This window comes from Enoplosus armatus, chromosome 2, assembly GCF_043641665.1.
Source record: "Enoplosus armatus isolate fEnoArm2 chromosome 2, fEnoArm2.hap1, whole genome shotgun sequence".
NCBI lineage: Eukaryota > Metazoa > Chordata > Actinopteri > Centrarchiformes > Enoplosidae > Enoplosus > Enoplosus armatus.
Genome location: NC_092181.1, coordinates 24,046,750 through 24,064,894, shown reverse-complemented (window position 1 = coordinate 24,064,894; position 18,145 = coordinate 24,046,750). Strand labels below are relative to the sequence as shown.

The 18,145-nt window shown below is 38.6% G+C and overlaps 1 protein-coding gene and 2 long non-coding RNA genes across 3 annotated transcripts; all 3 read right to left on the bottom strand.

Annotated features, from left to right (window-relative positions):
- Positions 1-329: 329 nt before the first annotated feature.
- On the bottom strand, positions 330-4,646 carry LOC139297981 (NACHT, LRR and PYD domains-containing protein 10-like). The gene is made up of 3 exons (XM_070920802.1): positions 4,574-4,646; positions 1,181-1,447; positions 330-1,046 (listed from the first exon to the last, which is right to left on the bottom strand). The coding sequence occupies exons 2-3, from the start codon at positions 1,443-1,445 to the stop codon at positions 880-882; spliced, it is 432 nt and encodes a 143-aa protein (XP_070776903.1). The 5' UTR covers positions 1,446-1,447; positions 4,574-4,646; the 3' UTR covers positions 330-879.
- A 5,726-nt stretch (positions 4,647-10,372) lies between these two features.
- Positions 10,373-13,317, bottom strand: LOC139298000 (uncharacterized). The gene is made up of 4 exons (XR_011598490.1): positions 13,233-13,317; positions 12,350-12,505; positions 11,283-11,438; positions 10,373-10,685 (listed from the first exon to the last, which is right to left on the bottom strand). It is a non-coding gene; the product is annotated as an uncharacterized lncRNA (long non-coding RNA).
- Positions 13,318-15,245: 1,928 nt separating this feature from the next.
- LOC139298008 (uncharacterized) lies at positions 15,246-16,169 on the bottom strand. The gene is made up of 3 exons (XR_011598491.1): positions 16,031-16,169; positions 15,785-15,940; positions 15,246-15,290 (listed from the first exon to the last, which is right to left on the bottom strand). It is a non-coding gene; the product is annotated as an uncharacterized lncRNA (long non-coding RNA).
- Between the last annotated feature and the right edge of the window lie 1,976 nt (positions 16,170-18,145).

The window sequence follows — 18,145 nt, the reverse complement described above, 5'->3', positions numbered from 1 at the left end:
GTGGCTGAATTCCATTTCGCTGCTTCAGTTTCAGGGTCCTGATATTGTTCTTGCTGGTTCACCGTCACACCGCCATGGTTTACTGGGGCATGTGAATGGAACAGAGCCATTGTTATAACACCTGTGCTTCTCCTACTAACAAGTCAAAATGCCTCTAAGGAATGATGAACACATCATACATTCAAAACAGTTGGAAGATACAGAATACTACTACTTTAAATATTCATTTTCATTGTTATTGGCTGAGTCATTTTAACTATTATATTAAAATGTGCTGAGGGTACTTGGCCTAAAAACAGCATTGAAAGGAACATTTATATTCTGCCATATCTGGTGTCATATCATTGTATTGGTCATGGTCATTGACAGTCATCATGTAAACCTTTAATAAATGGTTTATAACGTAGTTGTAAGCAACTGTTTATCAATGTATTTGTCAACAACTATAACTCCTCCTGTGGACAACCATAAGAGGAGGCTGGTGTATAAACAGATAATGAATGACAATATCCTGAAACACTGTAATTATATAAAATATATCTTCATAGGTGAAGTTATAACAAATACTGTACCACGTACAAATGTCCTTATATCTGCTTACAACTACATTATGGTGTGTTATATACCATTTATTAAGTGAGTGTATACTATAAATGCTAAATACAGGGAATTACATTAGTAATGTTACCAAAACGTCACCAAAAAGTGTTATTACAAGGCTAATAGAAAATATGCTGATGTTCTTTCCACATTTTGTGTTAAGGTTTCCAATTTTTTGTACACGGAGTACACTACAGTAAATGATCAATCACACCAATAAATCAAAAATATAATGTGTTTTCTCCTCCAGTTATCCCAGTCTGGTTGTGTTTCATAAGTTTATTTATGGATGGTTATATTCCACGTTCCAGAGGTGCCACCGGCGACTGTCGGGGCGATGATCACGCTTCCATGCTGAGCCGACAATTTGGCAGGAGCAGCAAACTCAGCGGCAGCAGGAGGTGCCACGGCAGAGGAGGAGGTGGAGGGTGTAGCTGGTTGTCCCTCTGCAGATGAAAAGATACAGATGCAGAGAATCAGTATAGATGCATGTAAAAAACAAACAAACAAAGAAACTGCAAGACAGATTTTGGTTACTTTGACTCATAAGTGAGTTTAAGGATCTCATCATCCACTGCACCTGCGTATGTGTTCTGTAACCTCACTGCAGCGCCGTTGAAGTTCATCTTCTTGAGAATCGCAGCAGTGACGCTCACAGCCGACTCCTCGCCGTAGCTCTCTGACATCCTACTCACAGTTTCTGCCCGGGATGCCGTCTCCAGACGGGACTTGGCAATTGGTTTGCAGCCGTCCAAGATTTTCAGTGAGAGGTACCACTTGAGCATTTTGAAGTCATCATTGCGCAGCTCTTCCAGAGTCTCAAGGAGAAGCTGTTGAACCAGCATGTCTGGTCATTGAACAGGTATAAGAGGGGAAATTAGTTTCCAGATTAGCCTCGAATGTTAAAGGAATAATTTGACTTTGAATACATAAATTGCCAAATGTTAGGTGAGAAGATCGATACCACTCTCATATCTATCCTATTTGCGGTTTTTACAGGGGGTTATGTGCTCGACCAGGGCTGCAACTAACAATTATTCTTATTATAGAGTAATCTGCTGATTAATTTTTAGATTAGTTGATTAATTGTTTGGTGTATGTAAAGTCCAGAAATCCACCTCAGTCTGTCTAAGTTATTCGACCGCTCTGCTCAGGACTACTCTTGTTTCAGACAGAGGGTGAACTGAGGGGCTGCATAAAGGGCCAGCAGAAGATAAATAAGGACTTTTTTGGACTGTGAATCATGCAAAGCTACTCTAGTGGAGTCCCAGAATAAAAATATAGAGCTGAAATGAGCATAATATGGGACCTTTAAATTGTTTGTCTCAATTTAAAACCAGAAAATATTAAATTCACTATCACAGAGGAAAACTTGCAATATTCTAGGAAGTCACTGGTGGTAATCAATAATTTCATGTCAAGTTCATTATTCATTAAAGGGGCACTCCAAGCATGTAGATCAGTTTACTTAGCCTGGTAAGGTGTCAGTTGTTTGCGCTGCTGTGTATATGTCTTGTGTCTTGTCTGAGAAAATAACCCAGCCTGCGTTACAAACTGTGGGCATGGAGTTTGAAAGATGTGGACGTTGAGCAACCAGGGAGGGTCTAATGAAAAACACTACTGAGTTGCACTATGGGAAATGTAGGATTCAGTATTTTTTGGAGCTGGACCTGTAAGTATGTATGTAAGGATAGCTCAACCTACGTCGCATTTGACCATTATCCAAAATGTCCATCTCTTCAAAGTCCCACCGTTTAATAGAATTACAATACAATTGCTGCGCCTTTAATGTTGTTGTGATACAGAGCACCTGCAGGTTAATGTGGAACATTACATTTTGTGAGCTTGGCATCATCAAAGCTATGGTGGTGCAGCACTTTAAAGTCCAAGTTTAATGTCTACTTCTTCTTTAATTCTGACGATAAACAACCATGTAAACATAAAAAAACAAATCAACACATAAGAAATGTTAAGGTTTAAGGTTGCATCTGAAGTGATATGTAGTGACAAATCTCAGAGTACGTGTGCCAGGATGTTCAATCCAATCGCAATGTTAAGAAATCTGGTCCCACTTTCTATAAGGGGCTTTATTACTGGTTAATAAATAATCTAATAATGCTGACGCAGATCAGTTATGAGCATTAAATGGGGACCTATTATGTTCATTTCCAGCTCTATGTTTTCGTTTTGTGATTCCACTAGAGTAGCTTTGCATGATTCTCAATTCAAAAAAGTCCTGATTTATGTTATACTGGCCCTTCATGCAGCCCCTCAGTTCACCTGAGGCCTCTTTAAGGCCCGCCTCCCTAAAAGCCCACTTTCTTCTGATTGGCCGGCCAAGTTCCGGAATTTCCAAAGGCAAACTGTAAACCTAATGTTACTAAGCAACGTTGACATAAACATAAACATCTCGTCTGTGCCTGGAGCAGAGACACCATATAAGGACATCTGTCAGATAGGCACGGTGGTTGAAAAAACCTTAAACATACATACATTTACCTCATTATTTGGCAACTTTGGCAACAATTAGTATGAATGTCCAACATTGTAACATTATCTATATATATATATATATATATGTATATATATGTAAATATGTCTATATATAATGTTACAATGTCAGATATTCATACTAATCGTTGCCAAAGTTGCCAAACAAGAACAACTTGTTGCCAAGCCGTGGAAAAAGTCCTCCTCCAGCGACACACTTGCTTTGTCTTATTCAGCCAGCTCTTCACCGGGAAGAGTTTCTCACTCTCTAATGAGCCATCCAGTCTGCAGTTATAAACGCTGGTAAATCATTAATAAAGTGTCTCGAGCTCAGTGCTTTCTATTGCCCTCGTGTTTGCACAAATGTTAGTGAATCATTCATGAGTTCATCACTTTCAAATAAGCCATCAAGTCTGCAGTTATAAGTGTCAGTAAAGTCAATGATGAGGCTAAAAGGTTTCTCACTCTATAATAAGAAAATATTAATAATCTACAATCATAAATGTAAATAAGGAGTAAAGGGATGTTAGTCATGCTTATTAATGTTAATAAGTTGTTGTTGAATGAATTTTGGTCCAGATGCTCTGCAGCATTTTCACGGAGGGTAAGTGGTTGAAGAGTCCATTGGAGGCGTCTTGCTGATGAACTAAAGGGGACCTCCAGTGATTTAATAGTGCACTTTCATAAAGTTGGGTCACTCATGAAAGGGTAAAAGTCAAAGCAGCAGAGGCTGAGATGTCCTGACGTTTAGGCTCTAGTATGGATAAAGCTCCAAAACCACTGGATCCATATACATTTATAATAATGCAAGTTGATAGCACCTTTAATTACGCGAGGATAACAACATCAGGGTTGTTTTTTCAAACTTTGTACCAGGAAGAACTTTATACTTTATTCTCTCAGGCTGAGTAGTACTCCCCATGATGATGATGATGAGTACATTGAACCCTTTAAAGAGCTGGTTTGAAGAGACAAGCGTCATGCTGAGAGGATTTTCCACCAGGTGGCAACTCACAACTTGTTCTTAATAATTACTCATACAGTAACTAATCTATACAGCATTAATACATTATTTATCAACAAAATAAAGCCATTAATTAGCCTACAGTTTATAAACCCTTCATGAAGGGTGCCTAATTAGAAAGCGGTTACCAGAAATCCTTTAAACCATTACAACAAATAAATAAACGGGACTGAAAGCATCACTCTTCTGGTGCTGCAATTAAGAAATTAATAGGATAAATGATTTAAATTAATTAATCTGAAACAACCACCATTATTATCACAGCAGACAGAACAACAGGCCTACAGTAAACAACACAGCAGTGTTACAACGCTGAGTCAACAGGCGCCGTCAGGTCTCTCACACTTCTGCTGAAACTTTGGTCATTTCATGTGTGTGGAAGCAGCAGCAGGCGGCAAACACACCAGCCAAAGAGCCACAATGACCTTTTAATGAGCGTTATAATCCAAAAGGACTCACCGTGTCACCAGCAGCCCGCAGATATGTCTCCGAGAGAAAATGTACAGAAAATGGCGCAATTTATTACTTTCGGTTTCAACCCGTCTGACAGGAAGTATGTCAACGCTCAGAGCGCAGAGGTGGTGACCGAGAGTTTGATTCTGTTCACCCATGAAAGACCACAAAATGTCACCCCAAATAAATAAATGTAAACCGTCTTCTCAGACGTGTGGATCTGTTGAAGACACGCTGACCAGCTGTTGTAGAAAAGACAACCTTAGAAGAGGATTTGGATCTTGGGTTAAACAAAAGACACGAAAATATCTCGTCTCATATCTCATAATCTCATCAATATTTTCTCTTGAACTTCATTTATTGAATTTACAAGCAAATAATACATAACAAATGGCATGTGGAGCTTCAATTAAAATTTTAAATGAACATAAAACGAAGAAGATAAAAAGAAAGAAAGAAAACAAAATACACGCACACAAAGAAGGATGTGGAACAAGTTTGTTTTCCCACAAAATAGAGGAGCAGAGAATGAGACGTGCTTCAGTCCTGATACAATGGAGATGAATGGACGTCAACAAATTGCTATAGAATTTAGTTATCTCAAAATAAAAGCAAATAAAAGCAAAACTATTTATATGGCTCCTACTAAACAAGCAAAACAATGTTTTCTTGCCAAAAAAAGAAAGCAACTCAAGGTCCACTTACTAGCTTTTACCAGAGCTTCCAACCACATCTCACTGTCATCCTCTGAGGATGGAGTTTACTCAGTTGTCATCACGTATGGAACTTCATTCTTAACTACACTCTCAGGAAATCTGTTTTTAATTTGGGTGAACTGACCCTTTAATAGAGATGGCGGCCAGTTTATAACAATAAAAATAACCATGAACTTTAATCATATAAGACTTTTCAAAACAAAGCTACAAAGTGCTTTTTATCGTACATGGGACATATTTCCCTCTGAAATGTCATGGAGTGGAAGTATAAAGTAGCATGGCATACTTAAGTAAAGTAAAAGTATCTCAAATGTGTACATGTAAATGTACTTGGTCACATTCCACCATATATCATATCACATCTATATCATATCACATCTATATGTATCTTCATTTATATATATTCTATATTATTTTTGGTGATTTTATTTGTGTTGTACGACCTACACAACATTTTAGTTAATTCCACTGTCTATGTGTTTCATAATGTGTTCAGTTTTTATGACTTCCTAGTCTGTTTCTTTCTCTTTCTCACCACAAATTGAGCTGTAAACATGAGCATATCATGAGTCAAACACATTACTTGCTGGTAAATCAAACAAAGTATAAAACAGACAATGACTAAACAGACAGGCAACTGCTTTAGTGGCCTTCAAGTGAATGATTTTGAATAATCTCACATGATGATTCCTGATGATGTGTCACTTAATTTCGTCTGAAACAACACTGAAGTCCACCTGCGCTCTGCTTAGTGTTTGTAGTAATGGTTGTGACGGTAACCTGGTGGGGCTTTTCCAAGTGGTCCAGGAATGTTACCGTTGATAGTCACAGTACAATTAGTGGTGTGTAGGACCATAGGAGCGATGGCACCCCTGGCACCATCAGCAGAGATTCTCTGAGCAGTTGGAAGACTCAAAGCTGGTGAGGAGGTTACGAGTGGAAGGGAGGCTTTTCCTTCAGCTGCTCCTCCCTCTGGGAAACAAAGACCGAGACACAGAGAATCAATAAGACACACTATTTAAGAAAAATCTAAAACAGCATCTACAAACTCATAATTTACTGCACCTGTGTATGTTTTCATTAACTCATCTGCAGCGTTGTTGTGTTTCATCTTCCTCAGGATCTCAATGGTTATGTTCACAGCCATCTCTTCACCAAAGCGCTCTATCATCTTACTCACAGTGTCATGCCGGTGTGGGCTCTCCAGATAGCACTTGGCAATTTTTTTATGGCTGTTCAAGACTTTCTGAGCGAGATACCACTTAAATTTCATGTAATCATGCTCCCCCAGATCCTCCAGAGTCTCCAAAAGCAGTTGTGGAACCAGCATCTCCAATCACTGAACAGCTAGAACAGGAGAAATTAGTCAGGAGGGAACTTTTTATGGAATGAGATTAATAAAGTTCTGGTGGTTCTTGAGCTTCAATGCATCTCCAAGACATCAGCTTTTCACAAGTTAACTTTCATATCATCCAGTGGGTTTTTAAACGGTTTATTTAAGAAGGAGAATTTTCTCAACCCATGAAGTATGGAGGACCACAAGTATCATGTAAATAATTCTATTAATTGATATATAATTGGACAATAAAAATGGAATTAATAAAAGATAACAATACACGTTTTAATCAAGAATTTGCTTTTTCCATTTTCATGCTGCTTTTCCTTTTGTTTTTCTAATTTGAATTATTATTAATATGTTAATTTGTAAATTAATTTAATAATTGCTTTTGCTATTGGTCATTTAAATTTCAGTAAAAAAGACACCTAATAATTGAATCAACTTATTGAGGGATTTATTTATTCATTTGTAAAATATTGTAAGAAATCCAGTTTTTACTGTCCAGTTAGATATCAATTAATATACTTTTTTTTTTACTTTTTATGTGACATGTTTCATATTAAAAAAACACTAAAAAAAATAGCTAAAAAATCTGTCTGAATTTATAGATACATGGTTTTTACTGGAAAAAATATATATTTTAAAAATACAAGTGTACAGTTCAAACATACAGATAAATGTAGGCCTGTAGATTGGTCTGATATCCTATAGGAGCTCTCGCACGTCTTTCAACCATTCAAAATATCAGGCAGGGACGCCTCTCTGCTCGACAATTACCAGAAAAATCACTGCAGAACAAATGACACATACAACACAATCACAGAGCACCTACCTGAAGTCAGTGTTTTGTGAGCTCAACTATCCAAACGATCAGACATCAAACTGAATCTGAAGCACACAATTCATTAGTTTAAGCTTCAGACTTCCTGTTTGTCTGATGTGAGGATTACCGACAGCACAGCAGTGGCAGTCAACATGGGCGTGAACTGAGTATACACCAAGTTCCAGGTTGAAATTTAACAGAAAGCAAAGGCCAGAGAGAAAGAATTTATTGCCCTTTCGTGAAACCATGTCCACAAATTTCCCGTAGGACAGGAATGTTTGCATGTGAGTATATTTGGCCACTTGGGAGCAGTGTTACAAGCTTATTTATACATCCAGCAGACATGGAGCAAAATTAGCATTCAAAGTCGTGTTTGTGTCTACCTGATAAATGTAAGTCCAATATTCTCTTTCCTTTTCACTTTGCTTACTGAAAGCATCACTCTTCTGGCGGTGCAATCAAGAAATTAATAGGATAAATTATTTAATTAAACAAATAAATAAATCTGAAAACAACCAGCATTATTATCACAGCAGACAGAACAACAGGCCTACAGTAAACAACACAGGCAGTGTTACAACACTGAGTCAACAGGCGCCGTCAGGTCTCTCACACTTCTACTGAAACTTTGATCATTTCATGTGTGTGGAAGCAGCAGCAGGCGGCAAACACACCAGCCAAAGAGCCACAATGACCTTTTAATGAGCATTATAATCCAAAAGGACTCACCGTGTCACCAGCAGCCCGCAGATATGTCTCCGAGAGAAAATGTACAGAAAATGGCGCAATTTATTACTTTCGGTTTCAACCCGTCCGACAGGAAGTATGTCAACTCTCAGAGCGCAGAGGTGGTGACCGAGAGTTTGATTCTGTTCACCCATGAAAGACCACAAAATGTCACCCCAAATAAATAAATGTAAACCGTCTTCTCAGATGTGTGGATCTGTTGAAGACATGCTGACCAGCTGTTGTAGAAAAGACAACCTTAGAGGAGGATTTGGATCCCAGACAAGAAAGGACTTACTTACGTGTTGTACAGTTAAAGACAAAGAAAGGGCAGCTGGAACGGCCCACATGCAAGCTCTTTCTGCTTCAAGAAGCACTTTAAAAGTAAAATATCTCGTCTCATATCTCATAATCTCATCAATATTTTCTCCTGAACTTCATTTATTGAATTTACAAACAAATAATACATAACAAATGGCATGTGAATTTTAAATAGACATAAAACAGAAAAAAAGATTGTAGAAACAAAAACAAAATACACGCACAAAAAGAAGGATGTGGAACAATTTGTTTTTCCACAAAATAGAGGAACAGAGAATAACACGTGCTTCAGTCCTGATACAATGGAGGTGAATGGACGTGTTTATGTTGCTCATCGCATCGACAAAGCGCCAAAGAATTTAGGTATCTCAAAATAAAAGCAAATAAAATCTAAACTGTTTATATGCTCCTATGCTCCTATCTATATAGCTCCAGCCTCAGGTAGGACACAGGTAGGACACACTGTGCCATAGCCATGGTCGCTGGCATCTGCAAAGTAATGCAGCTGTGCAGGGTCATCGTAGGTCATGTTTTTTTCGACACATTTCTTGCAACAGCAGTTTTGGTTGCAAGGTGAATGATGACAAGAATCCTAATGGGTCGTAGATGGAATTGACGATTGAAAGAATCCCACGTCTGGTGTGTGGTTTCCTTTCCGCTGCAGGCTTGGAGGTAAAAGTGTGACTTTCGGTGCACCAATGTATTCAAGTGCTGTCTCCACAGGCAGGTTGTCTTGTTCCAGCTGCAGCTGCCTTGTTGTTTTCGATTGCTTTGCCTCAGGAATAGATGACAATACAGCCTGACTGTTGCTTGTCCACTTTAACAGCTGAAATCCTCCATTTAAACATAAGTCAGTAAGGTCCACAACCAACTGCATTTCTTCCTCTTCTGTGGGCAAAGATTTCAGCACTTTTAAAAAATGTAAAAGTTGTTGCAGATTGCGTCGGTCACTTCCACTTTGCTTTGCTGTGCTGCGATCTAAGGTGTGTGTGTTCCAAATGGTTCCAATTATCCAGGCAAGCGCCAGGTTTTTACTTGTGTAACGACTATCCTGACCAGCAATTAGTCCCTCGGCTGGGTGCGGGGGAAGTCCTGTTTTTTGATGCGACGAATAGACGTCTAGGCAGTTTTACAGTTGGCTGAGGTTCCAGTTTAATGAAGATTTAAGTTACAGCAGAATTACTTTTGTAGATTGCAAAACAAAATGTGTATGATGATAAGATGTCTGGTTTGGCTGCCTCAAGTGTAACGTGCAAGCAAGCGAGCGGGCGGTAAATAAACCTGTGGTAAACTTAATATCAACAAATAATAAACAGATATAAATAATGGCTCCAACAAACATATTAGAAATGGAAAAATATAACTTTGGGCTAATGTTAATTGAGAAGTGATTTAAAAAAAATCACATTTTTATAACTCATATGAGGAAGTATTCAGCTCAGTTATTCAATACCACACTGTAAAAACACTCAATCACGTTATGAATAATGAAAGTACAGCAAACTATACGTAAAGTATTCAATGCAGAAAATAAATACATTATGGTTATAATATTATACATTATGGTTTTAGATTTGTATTGCTGATGCATTCATTTGTAAGTAAAAAGTACAATATTTCTCTCTGAAATGTTATGTAGTAGAAGTATAAAGTAGCATGAAATGCTTGCAAGCAAAGTAAAAGTACCTCAAATGTCTAAATGTCTAAATGTAAAAGTACTTGTCACGTGTCACATTCCACCGCTGTTCACATCATATCTCACTTTTCACATTGAATGTATCACCAGAAATTGAGCTGTAAACATAAAGACGAGTCAAACACATTTCTAGTTGGTAAATCAAACAAAGTATAAAACAGACAATAACTAAACAGACAGGAAACGGCTTTAGTGGCCTTCAAGTGAATGATTTTGAATAATCTCATAATCTCACTTAATTTCTTCTGAAACAACACTGAAGTCCACGTGTGCTCTGCTTTTATATTAATAGTTGCGATGGTAAACTGTTGGGGCTGTTATAACTGATCCAGTAATATTACCGTTGATAATCACAGTACAGTTAGTGGCGTTTTGGACCACAGGAGTGATGTCACCTCTGGCACCATCAGCAGAGATTTTCTGAACAGTTGAAAGACCCAAAGCTGGTGAGGAGGTTACGAGTGGAAGGGAGACTTTTCCCTCAGCTGCTCCTCCCTCTGGGAAACAAAGATCAAGACACAGAGAATCAATAAGAAACACAGAAATGTCTTTAGATGTTTAAATGCTCCACTATGTTCATCAGCTTTCTATTGCCCTCGTGTTTGCACAAATGTTAGTGAATCATTCATGAGTTTGTCACTTTCAAATAAGCCATCAAGTCTGCAGTTATAAGTGTCAGTAAAGTCAATGATGAGGCTAAAAGGTTTCTCACTCTATAATAAGCAAATATTAATAATCTACAATCATAAATGTAAATAAGGAGTAAAGGAATGTTAATCATGCTTGTTAATGTTAATAAGTTGTTGTATGAATTTTGGTCCAGATGCTCTGCAGCATTTTGGAGGCATCTTCCTGATGAACTAAAGGGGACCTCCAGAGATTTAATACTGCACTTTTATAAAGTTGGGTCACTCACGAGGTAGAAATAATAAAACTGTAAAAGTCGGAGCAGCAGAGGCCGAGATGTCCTGACGTTTAGTCTCTAGTATGGATCAAGCTCCAAAACCACTGGATCCATAGTTATTACTAGTTTTTGTAGTAATAGTTGTGATGGTAAACTGTTGGGGCTGTTAGAACTGATCCAGTAATATTACCGTTGATAATCAGACGACAATTAGTGGCGTTTAGGACCCTAGGAGTGATGTCACCCCTGGCACCATCAGCAGAGATTTCTTGAACTGTTGGAAGACCCAAAGTTGGTGAGGAGGTTATGAGTGGAAAGGAGACTTTTCCTTCAGCTGCTGCTCCCCCTGGGAAACAAAGATCAAGACACAGAGAATCAATAAGAAACACAGAAATATCTTTAGCAGTTTAAATGTTCCACTATGTTCATCAGGAAGAGGGGTCTTCCTGATGAACTAAAGGGGACCTCCAGAGATTTAATACTGCACTTTTATAAAGTTGGGTCACTCACAAGATAAAAATAATAAAACTGTAAAAGTCGGAGCAGCAGAGGCCGAGATGTCCTGACGTTTAGTCTCTAGTATGGATCAAGCTCCAAAACCACTGGATCCATGTACATTTCCCATAATGCAAGTTGATAGCACCTTTAATTAAGCAATGATGACATCATCAGGGTTGTTTTTTCAATCTTTGGACCAGGAAGAACTATATGCTTTATTCTCTCAGGCTGAGTAGTACTCCCCATGATGATGATGAGTACATTGAACCCTTTAAAGAGCTGGTTTGAAGAGACAAGCGTCATGCTGAGAGGATTTTCCACCAGGTGGCAACTCACAACTTGATCTCATTAAATACTCATACAGTAACTAACCTATAAAGCATTAATACATAATTTATTATCAAAATAAATCCATTAATTAGTCTACAGTTTATAAACCCTTCATGAAGGGTACCTAATTAGAAAGCGGTTACCAGGAATCCTTTAAACCATTAAAACAAATAAATAAACGGGACTGAAAGCATCACTCTTCTGGTGCTGCAATTAAGAAATTAAAAGGATAAATGATTTAAATTAATTAATCTGAAACAACCACCATTATTATCTCAGCAGAAAGAACGACAGACCTACAGTAAACAACACAGGCAGTGTTACAACACTAAAACAACACTGAAGTCCTCCTGCGCTCTGCTTAGTTTTTGTAGTAATAGTTGTGATGGTAAACTGTTGGGGCTGTTAGAACTGATCCAGGAATATTACCATTGATAGTCACAGTACAGTTAGTGGCGTTTAGGACCACAGGAGTGATGTCACCTCTGGCACCATCAGCAGAGATTTCCTGAACAGTTGGACGACCCAAAGCTGGTGAGGAGGTTACGAGTGGAAGGGAGAGTATTCCCTCAGCTGCTGCTCCCTCTGGGAAACAAAGATCAAGACACAGAGAATCAATAAGAAACACAGAAATATCTTTAGATGTTTAAATGCTCCACTATGTTCATCAGCTTTCTATTGCCCTCGTGTTTGCACAAATGTTAGTGAATCATTCATGAGTTTGTCACTTTCAAACAAGCCATCAAGTCTGCAGTTATAAGTGTCAGTAAAGTCAATGATGAGGCTAAAAGGTTTCTCACTCTATAATAAGCAAATATTAATAATCTACAATCATAAATGTAAATAAGGAGTAAAGGGATGTTAGTGATGCTTGTTAATGTTAATAAGTTGTTGTTGTATGAATTTTGGTCCAGATGCTCTGCAGCATTTTCACGGAGGGTAAGTGGTTGAAGAGTCCATTGGAGGCGTCTTGCTGATGAACTAAAGGGGACCTCCAGTGATTTAATATTGCACTTTCATAAAGTTGGGTCTCACAAGATAAAAATTATTAAAACGGTAAAAGTCGGAGCATCACTCTTCTGGTGGTTCAATTCAGAAATTAATAGGATAAATTATTTAAATAAAAAAATAAATCTGAAAACAACCACCATCATCATCACAGCAGAAAGACTGACAGGCCTACAGTAAACAACACAGGCAGTGTTACAACACTAAAACAACGCTGAAGTCCTCCTGCGCTCTGCTTAGTTTTTGTAGTAATAGTTGTGATGGTAAACTGTTGGGGCTGTTATAACTGATCCAATAATATTACCATTGATAATCACGCTACAATTAGTGGCATTTAGGACCACAGGAGCGATGACACCCCTGGCACCATCAGCAGAGATTTCCTGAAGAGTTGGAAGACCCAAAGCTGAAGAGGAGGTTTGGAGTGGAAGGGAGACTTTTCCCTCAGCTGCCACATTCCCTAGGAAACAAAGATCAAGACACAGAGAATCAATAAGAAACACAGAAATATCTTTCGCTGCTTAAATGCTCCACTATGTTGATCAGCTTTCTATTGCCCTCGTGTTTGCACAAATGTTAGTAAAGCATTCATGAGTTTGTCACTTTCAAATAAGCCATTATGTCTGCAGTTATAAGTGTCAGTTGTCACAGTGCTTCCTATGTGTGTTTAGTTCAGTCATTTATGTTTCATGTTTCCTGTTTTATTTTGTAAATTATCTCTCCTCCTCTTGTTTCGTACACCAGCCGTGACAGTATGGTCATAGTGATGATTACAAACAAGCAGCGCTGACCATGGCACACAGGGAAGTGTCCTCTAAGCCTTAGCTGAGGAGATCGCTACCTAAATGGACAAAGGACTTTCTCGACACCCCTGATCTCCAGCCGCACCTCGGCCTCCTTCACTTCAGCCTGCTATCTTCCAGCATACTAGCCTCCAGTCTTCACGCCAACCTGCTAGCCTCCAGCCTGCTAGCCTCCAGCCTGCTAGCTGCCTGCTTGCAACCAACCTGCTGTTCCTGAGCCGGCTAGGCTGCTATCTGCCTGTCCTGCTTAGTTTTTGTAGTAATAGTTGTGATGGTAAACTGTTGGGGCTGTTATAACTGATCCAGTAATATTACCGTTGATAATCAGACGACAATTAGTGGCGTTTAGGAGCACAGGAGCGATGGCACCCCTGGCACCATCCGCAGATATTTTCTGAACCGTTGGAAGACCCAAAGCTGGTGAGGAGGTATTGAGTGGAAGGGAGACTATTCCCTCATCTGTGGCTCCCTCTGGGAAACAAAGATCAAGACACAGAGAATCAATAAGAAACACAGAAATATCTTTAGCTGCTTAAATGCTCCACTATGTTCATCAGCTTTCTATTGCCCTCGTGTTTGCACAAATGTTACTAAAGCATTCAACTAAAGGGGACCTCCAGAGATTTAATACTGCACTTTTATAAAGTTGGGTCACTCACGAGATAAAAATAATGAAAGGGTAAAAGTCGGAGCAGCAGAGGCCGAGATGTCCTGACGTTTAGTCTCTAGTATGGATCAAGCTCCAAAACCACTGGATCCATATACATTTCCCATAATGCAAGTTGATAGCGCCTTTAATTAAGCAATGATGACATCACCAGGGTTGTTTTTTCTATCTTTGGACCAGGAAGAACTATATGCTTTATTCTCTCAGGCTGAGTAGTACTCCCCATGATGATGATGAGTACATTGAACCCTTTAAAGAGCTGGTTTGAAGAGACAAGCGTCATGCTGAGAGGATTTTCCACCAGGTGGCAACTCACAACTTGTTCTTATTAATTACTCATACAGTAACTAATCTATACAGCATTAATACATTATTTATCAACAAAATAAAGCCATTAATTAGCCTACAGTTTATAAATGCCTAATTAGAAAGCGGTTACCAGAAATCCTTTAAACCATTACAACAAATAAATAAACAGGACTGAAAGCATCACTCTTCTGGTGCTGCAATTAAGAAATTAATAGGATAAACTATATAAATAAATAAATCTGGAAACAACCACCATTGTTATCACAGCAGAAAGAACGACAGACCTACAGTAAACAACACAGGCAGTGTTACAACATTAGTTCCTTCTAAAACAACGCTGAAGTCCTCCTGCGCTCTGCTTAGTTTTTGTAGTAATAGTTGTGATGGTAAACTGTTGGGGCTGTTAGAACTGATCCACTAATATTACCGTTGGTAATCAGACGACAATTAGTGGCGTTTAGGACCACAGGAGCGATGACACCTCTGGCACCATCAGCAGAGATTTTCTGAACAGTTGGAAGACCCAAAGCTGATGAGGAGGTTATGAGTGGAAGGGAGAGTATTCCTTCAGCTGCTGCTCCCCCTGGGAAACAAAGATCAAGACACAGAGAATCAATAATGAACACAGAAATATCTTTAGCAGTTTAAATGCTCCTCTATGTTCATCAGGAAGAGGGGTCTTCCTGATGAACTAAAGGGGACCTCCAGAGATTTAATATTGCACTCGTATGAAGTTGAATGACTCAGAAGATAAAAGTCGGAGTAGCAGAAGCCGAGATGTCCTGACGTTTAGTCTCTAGTATGGATCAAGCTCCAAAACCACTGGATCCATATACATTTCCCATAATGCAAGTTAATAGCACCTTTAATTAAGCAATGATGACATCATCAGGATTGTTTTTTCAAACTTTGGACGAGGATAAACACCATTATTATCACAGCAGAAACAACTACAGACCTACAGTAAACAACACAGCTGGTGTTACAACATGGTCCTCCTGTGTCCTGCTTAGTGTTTGTAGTAATAGTTGCGATGGTAAACTGGTGGGGCTATTCAAACTGGTCCAATAATATTACCGTTGATAGTCACACTACAATTAGTGGCGTTTAGGACCATAGGAGCGATGGCACCCCTGGCACCATCAGCAGAGATTCTCTGAGCAGTTGGAAGACTCAAAGCTGGTGAGGAGGTTACGAGTGGAAGGGAGGCTTTTCCTTCAGCTGCTCCTCCCTCTGGGAAACAAAGACCGAGACACAGAGAATCAATAAGAAACACTAAGAAAAATCTAAAACAGCATCTACAAACTCATTGATCTACTGCACCTGTGTATGTTTTCATTAACTCATCTGCAGCGTTGTGTTTCATCTTCCTCAGGATCTCAATGGTTATGTTCACAGCCATCTCTTCACCAAAGCACTTTATCATCTTACTCACAGTGTCGTGCCGGTGTGGGCTCTCCAGATTGCACTCGACCATTTTTTTACGGCTTTTTAAGACTTTCATAGTGAGATAAAACTTAAATTTCATGAAATCATGCTCCCCCAGATCCTCCAGAGTCTCCAAAAGCAGTTGTGGAACCAGCATCTCCAATCACTGAACAGCTAGAACAGGAGAAATTAGTCAGGAGGGAACTTTTTATGGAATGAGATTAATAAAGTTCTGGTGGTTCTTGAGCTTCAATGTATCTCCAAGACATCAGCTTTTCACAAGTTAACTTTCATATCATCCAGTGGGTTTTTAAACGTTTTATTTAAGGAGAATTTTCTCAACCCATAAAGTATGGAGGACCACAAGTATCATGTAAATAATTCTATTAATTGATATATAATTGGACAATAAAAATGGAATTAATAAAAGATAACAATACACGTTTTAATCAAGAATTTGCTTTTTCCATTTTCATGCTGCTTTTCCTTTTGTTTTTCTAATTTGAATTATTATTAATATGTTAATTTGTAAATTAATTTAATAATTGCTTTTGCTATTGGTCATTTAAATTTCAGTAAAAAAGACACCTAATAATTGAATCAACTTATTGAGGGATTTATTTATTCATTTGTAAAATATTGTAAGAAATCCAGTTTTTACTGTCCAGTTAGATATCAATTAATATACGTTTTTTAAAACTTTTCATGTGACAAGTTTCATATTAAAGAAACACTAAAAGAAATGATAAAAATCTGTCTGAATTTATAGATACATGGTTTTTGCTGGAAAAACAGTTCAAACATACAGATAAATGTAGGCCTGTAGATTGGTCTGATATCCTATAGGAGCTCTCGCACGTCATTCAACCATTCAAAATATCAGGCAGGGACGCCTCTCTGCTCGACAATTACCAGAAAAATCACTGCAGAACAAATGACACATACAACACAATCACAGAGCACCTACCTGAAGTCAGTGTTTTGTGAGCTCAACTATCCAAACTGCCGCGCCAACGATCAGACAGAAAACTGAATCTGAAGCACACAATTCATTAGTTTAAGCTTCAGACTTCCTGTTTGTCTGATGTGAGGATTACCGACAGCACAGCAGTGGCAGTTAACATGGGCGTGAACTGAGTATACACCACGTTCCAGGTTGAAATTTAACAGAAAGCAAAGGCCAGAGAGAAAGAATTTATTGCCCTTTTGTGAAACCATGTCCACAAATTTCCCGTAGGACAGGAATGTTTGCATGTGAGTATATTTGGCCACTTGGGAGCAGTGTTACAAGCTTATTTATACATCCAGCAGACATGGAGCAAAATTAGCATTCAAAGTCGTGTTTGTGTCTACCTGATGAATGTAAGTCCAATATTCTCTTTCCTTTTCACTTTGCTTTTTTTTTTATCTCCAGCGCGAAATATCTTTAGCTCTTTAAATGCTCCACTATGTTCATCAGCTATAGTTGCTGGTCTGTCTGCTGTTTGTTGCTGGGCAGGTAGCCCAAAAAGTAGTAAAGTTGCGGTCCAGAAAACCAAAACAATGAGCTGAAAGATGTTAAAATGCTCTGTAGAGCTGCGAAAACATGTCACTGCTAATTACATCCTTCAGATACACGTACACGTCATTTTTTACCATTGTTATTATAAGAATATTGATTTTAGTAGCTTCAAGGAGATATATGAAATGGAAAAATACGGAGATGTGAGGTTTTAACTGGACAGCAATGATACATAGATTATTTTAGCCATATGGTGGAAATGGAAACACTGACATTTCAACAACAGCTGTCATTGTATTCATCACGCTGGGTTTTCTGTGATAACACATCATCTTTGAGTCTGCTGTTTGGTTTTCTCAAAAGCTCTACAGCAGCCCATCTGTGTATAACTACTCACACACAAACACACACACACAATACACACTCATTCTTGCCCTCGGTGCTGCAGCACTTCACTGCATTAGTCTTGACCCTCCCTTCCTTCCTCTCTTGATATACCAACAGAAAAC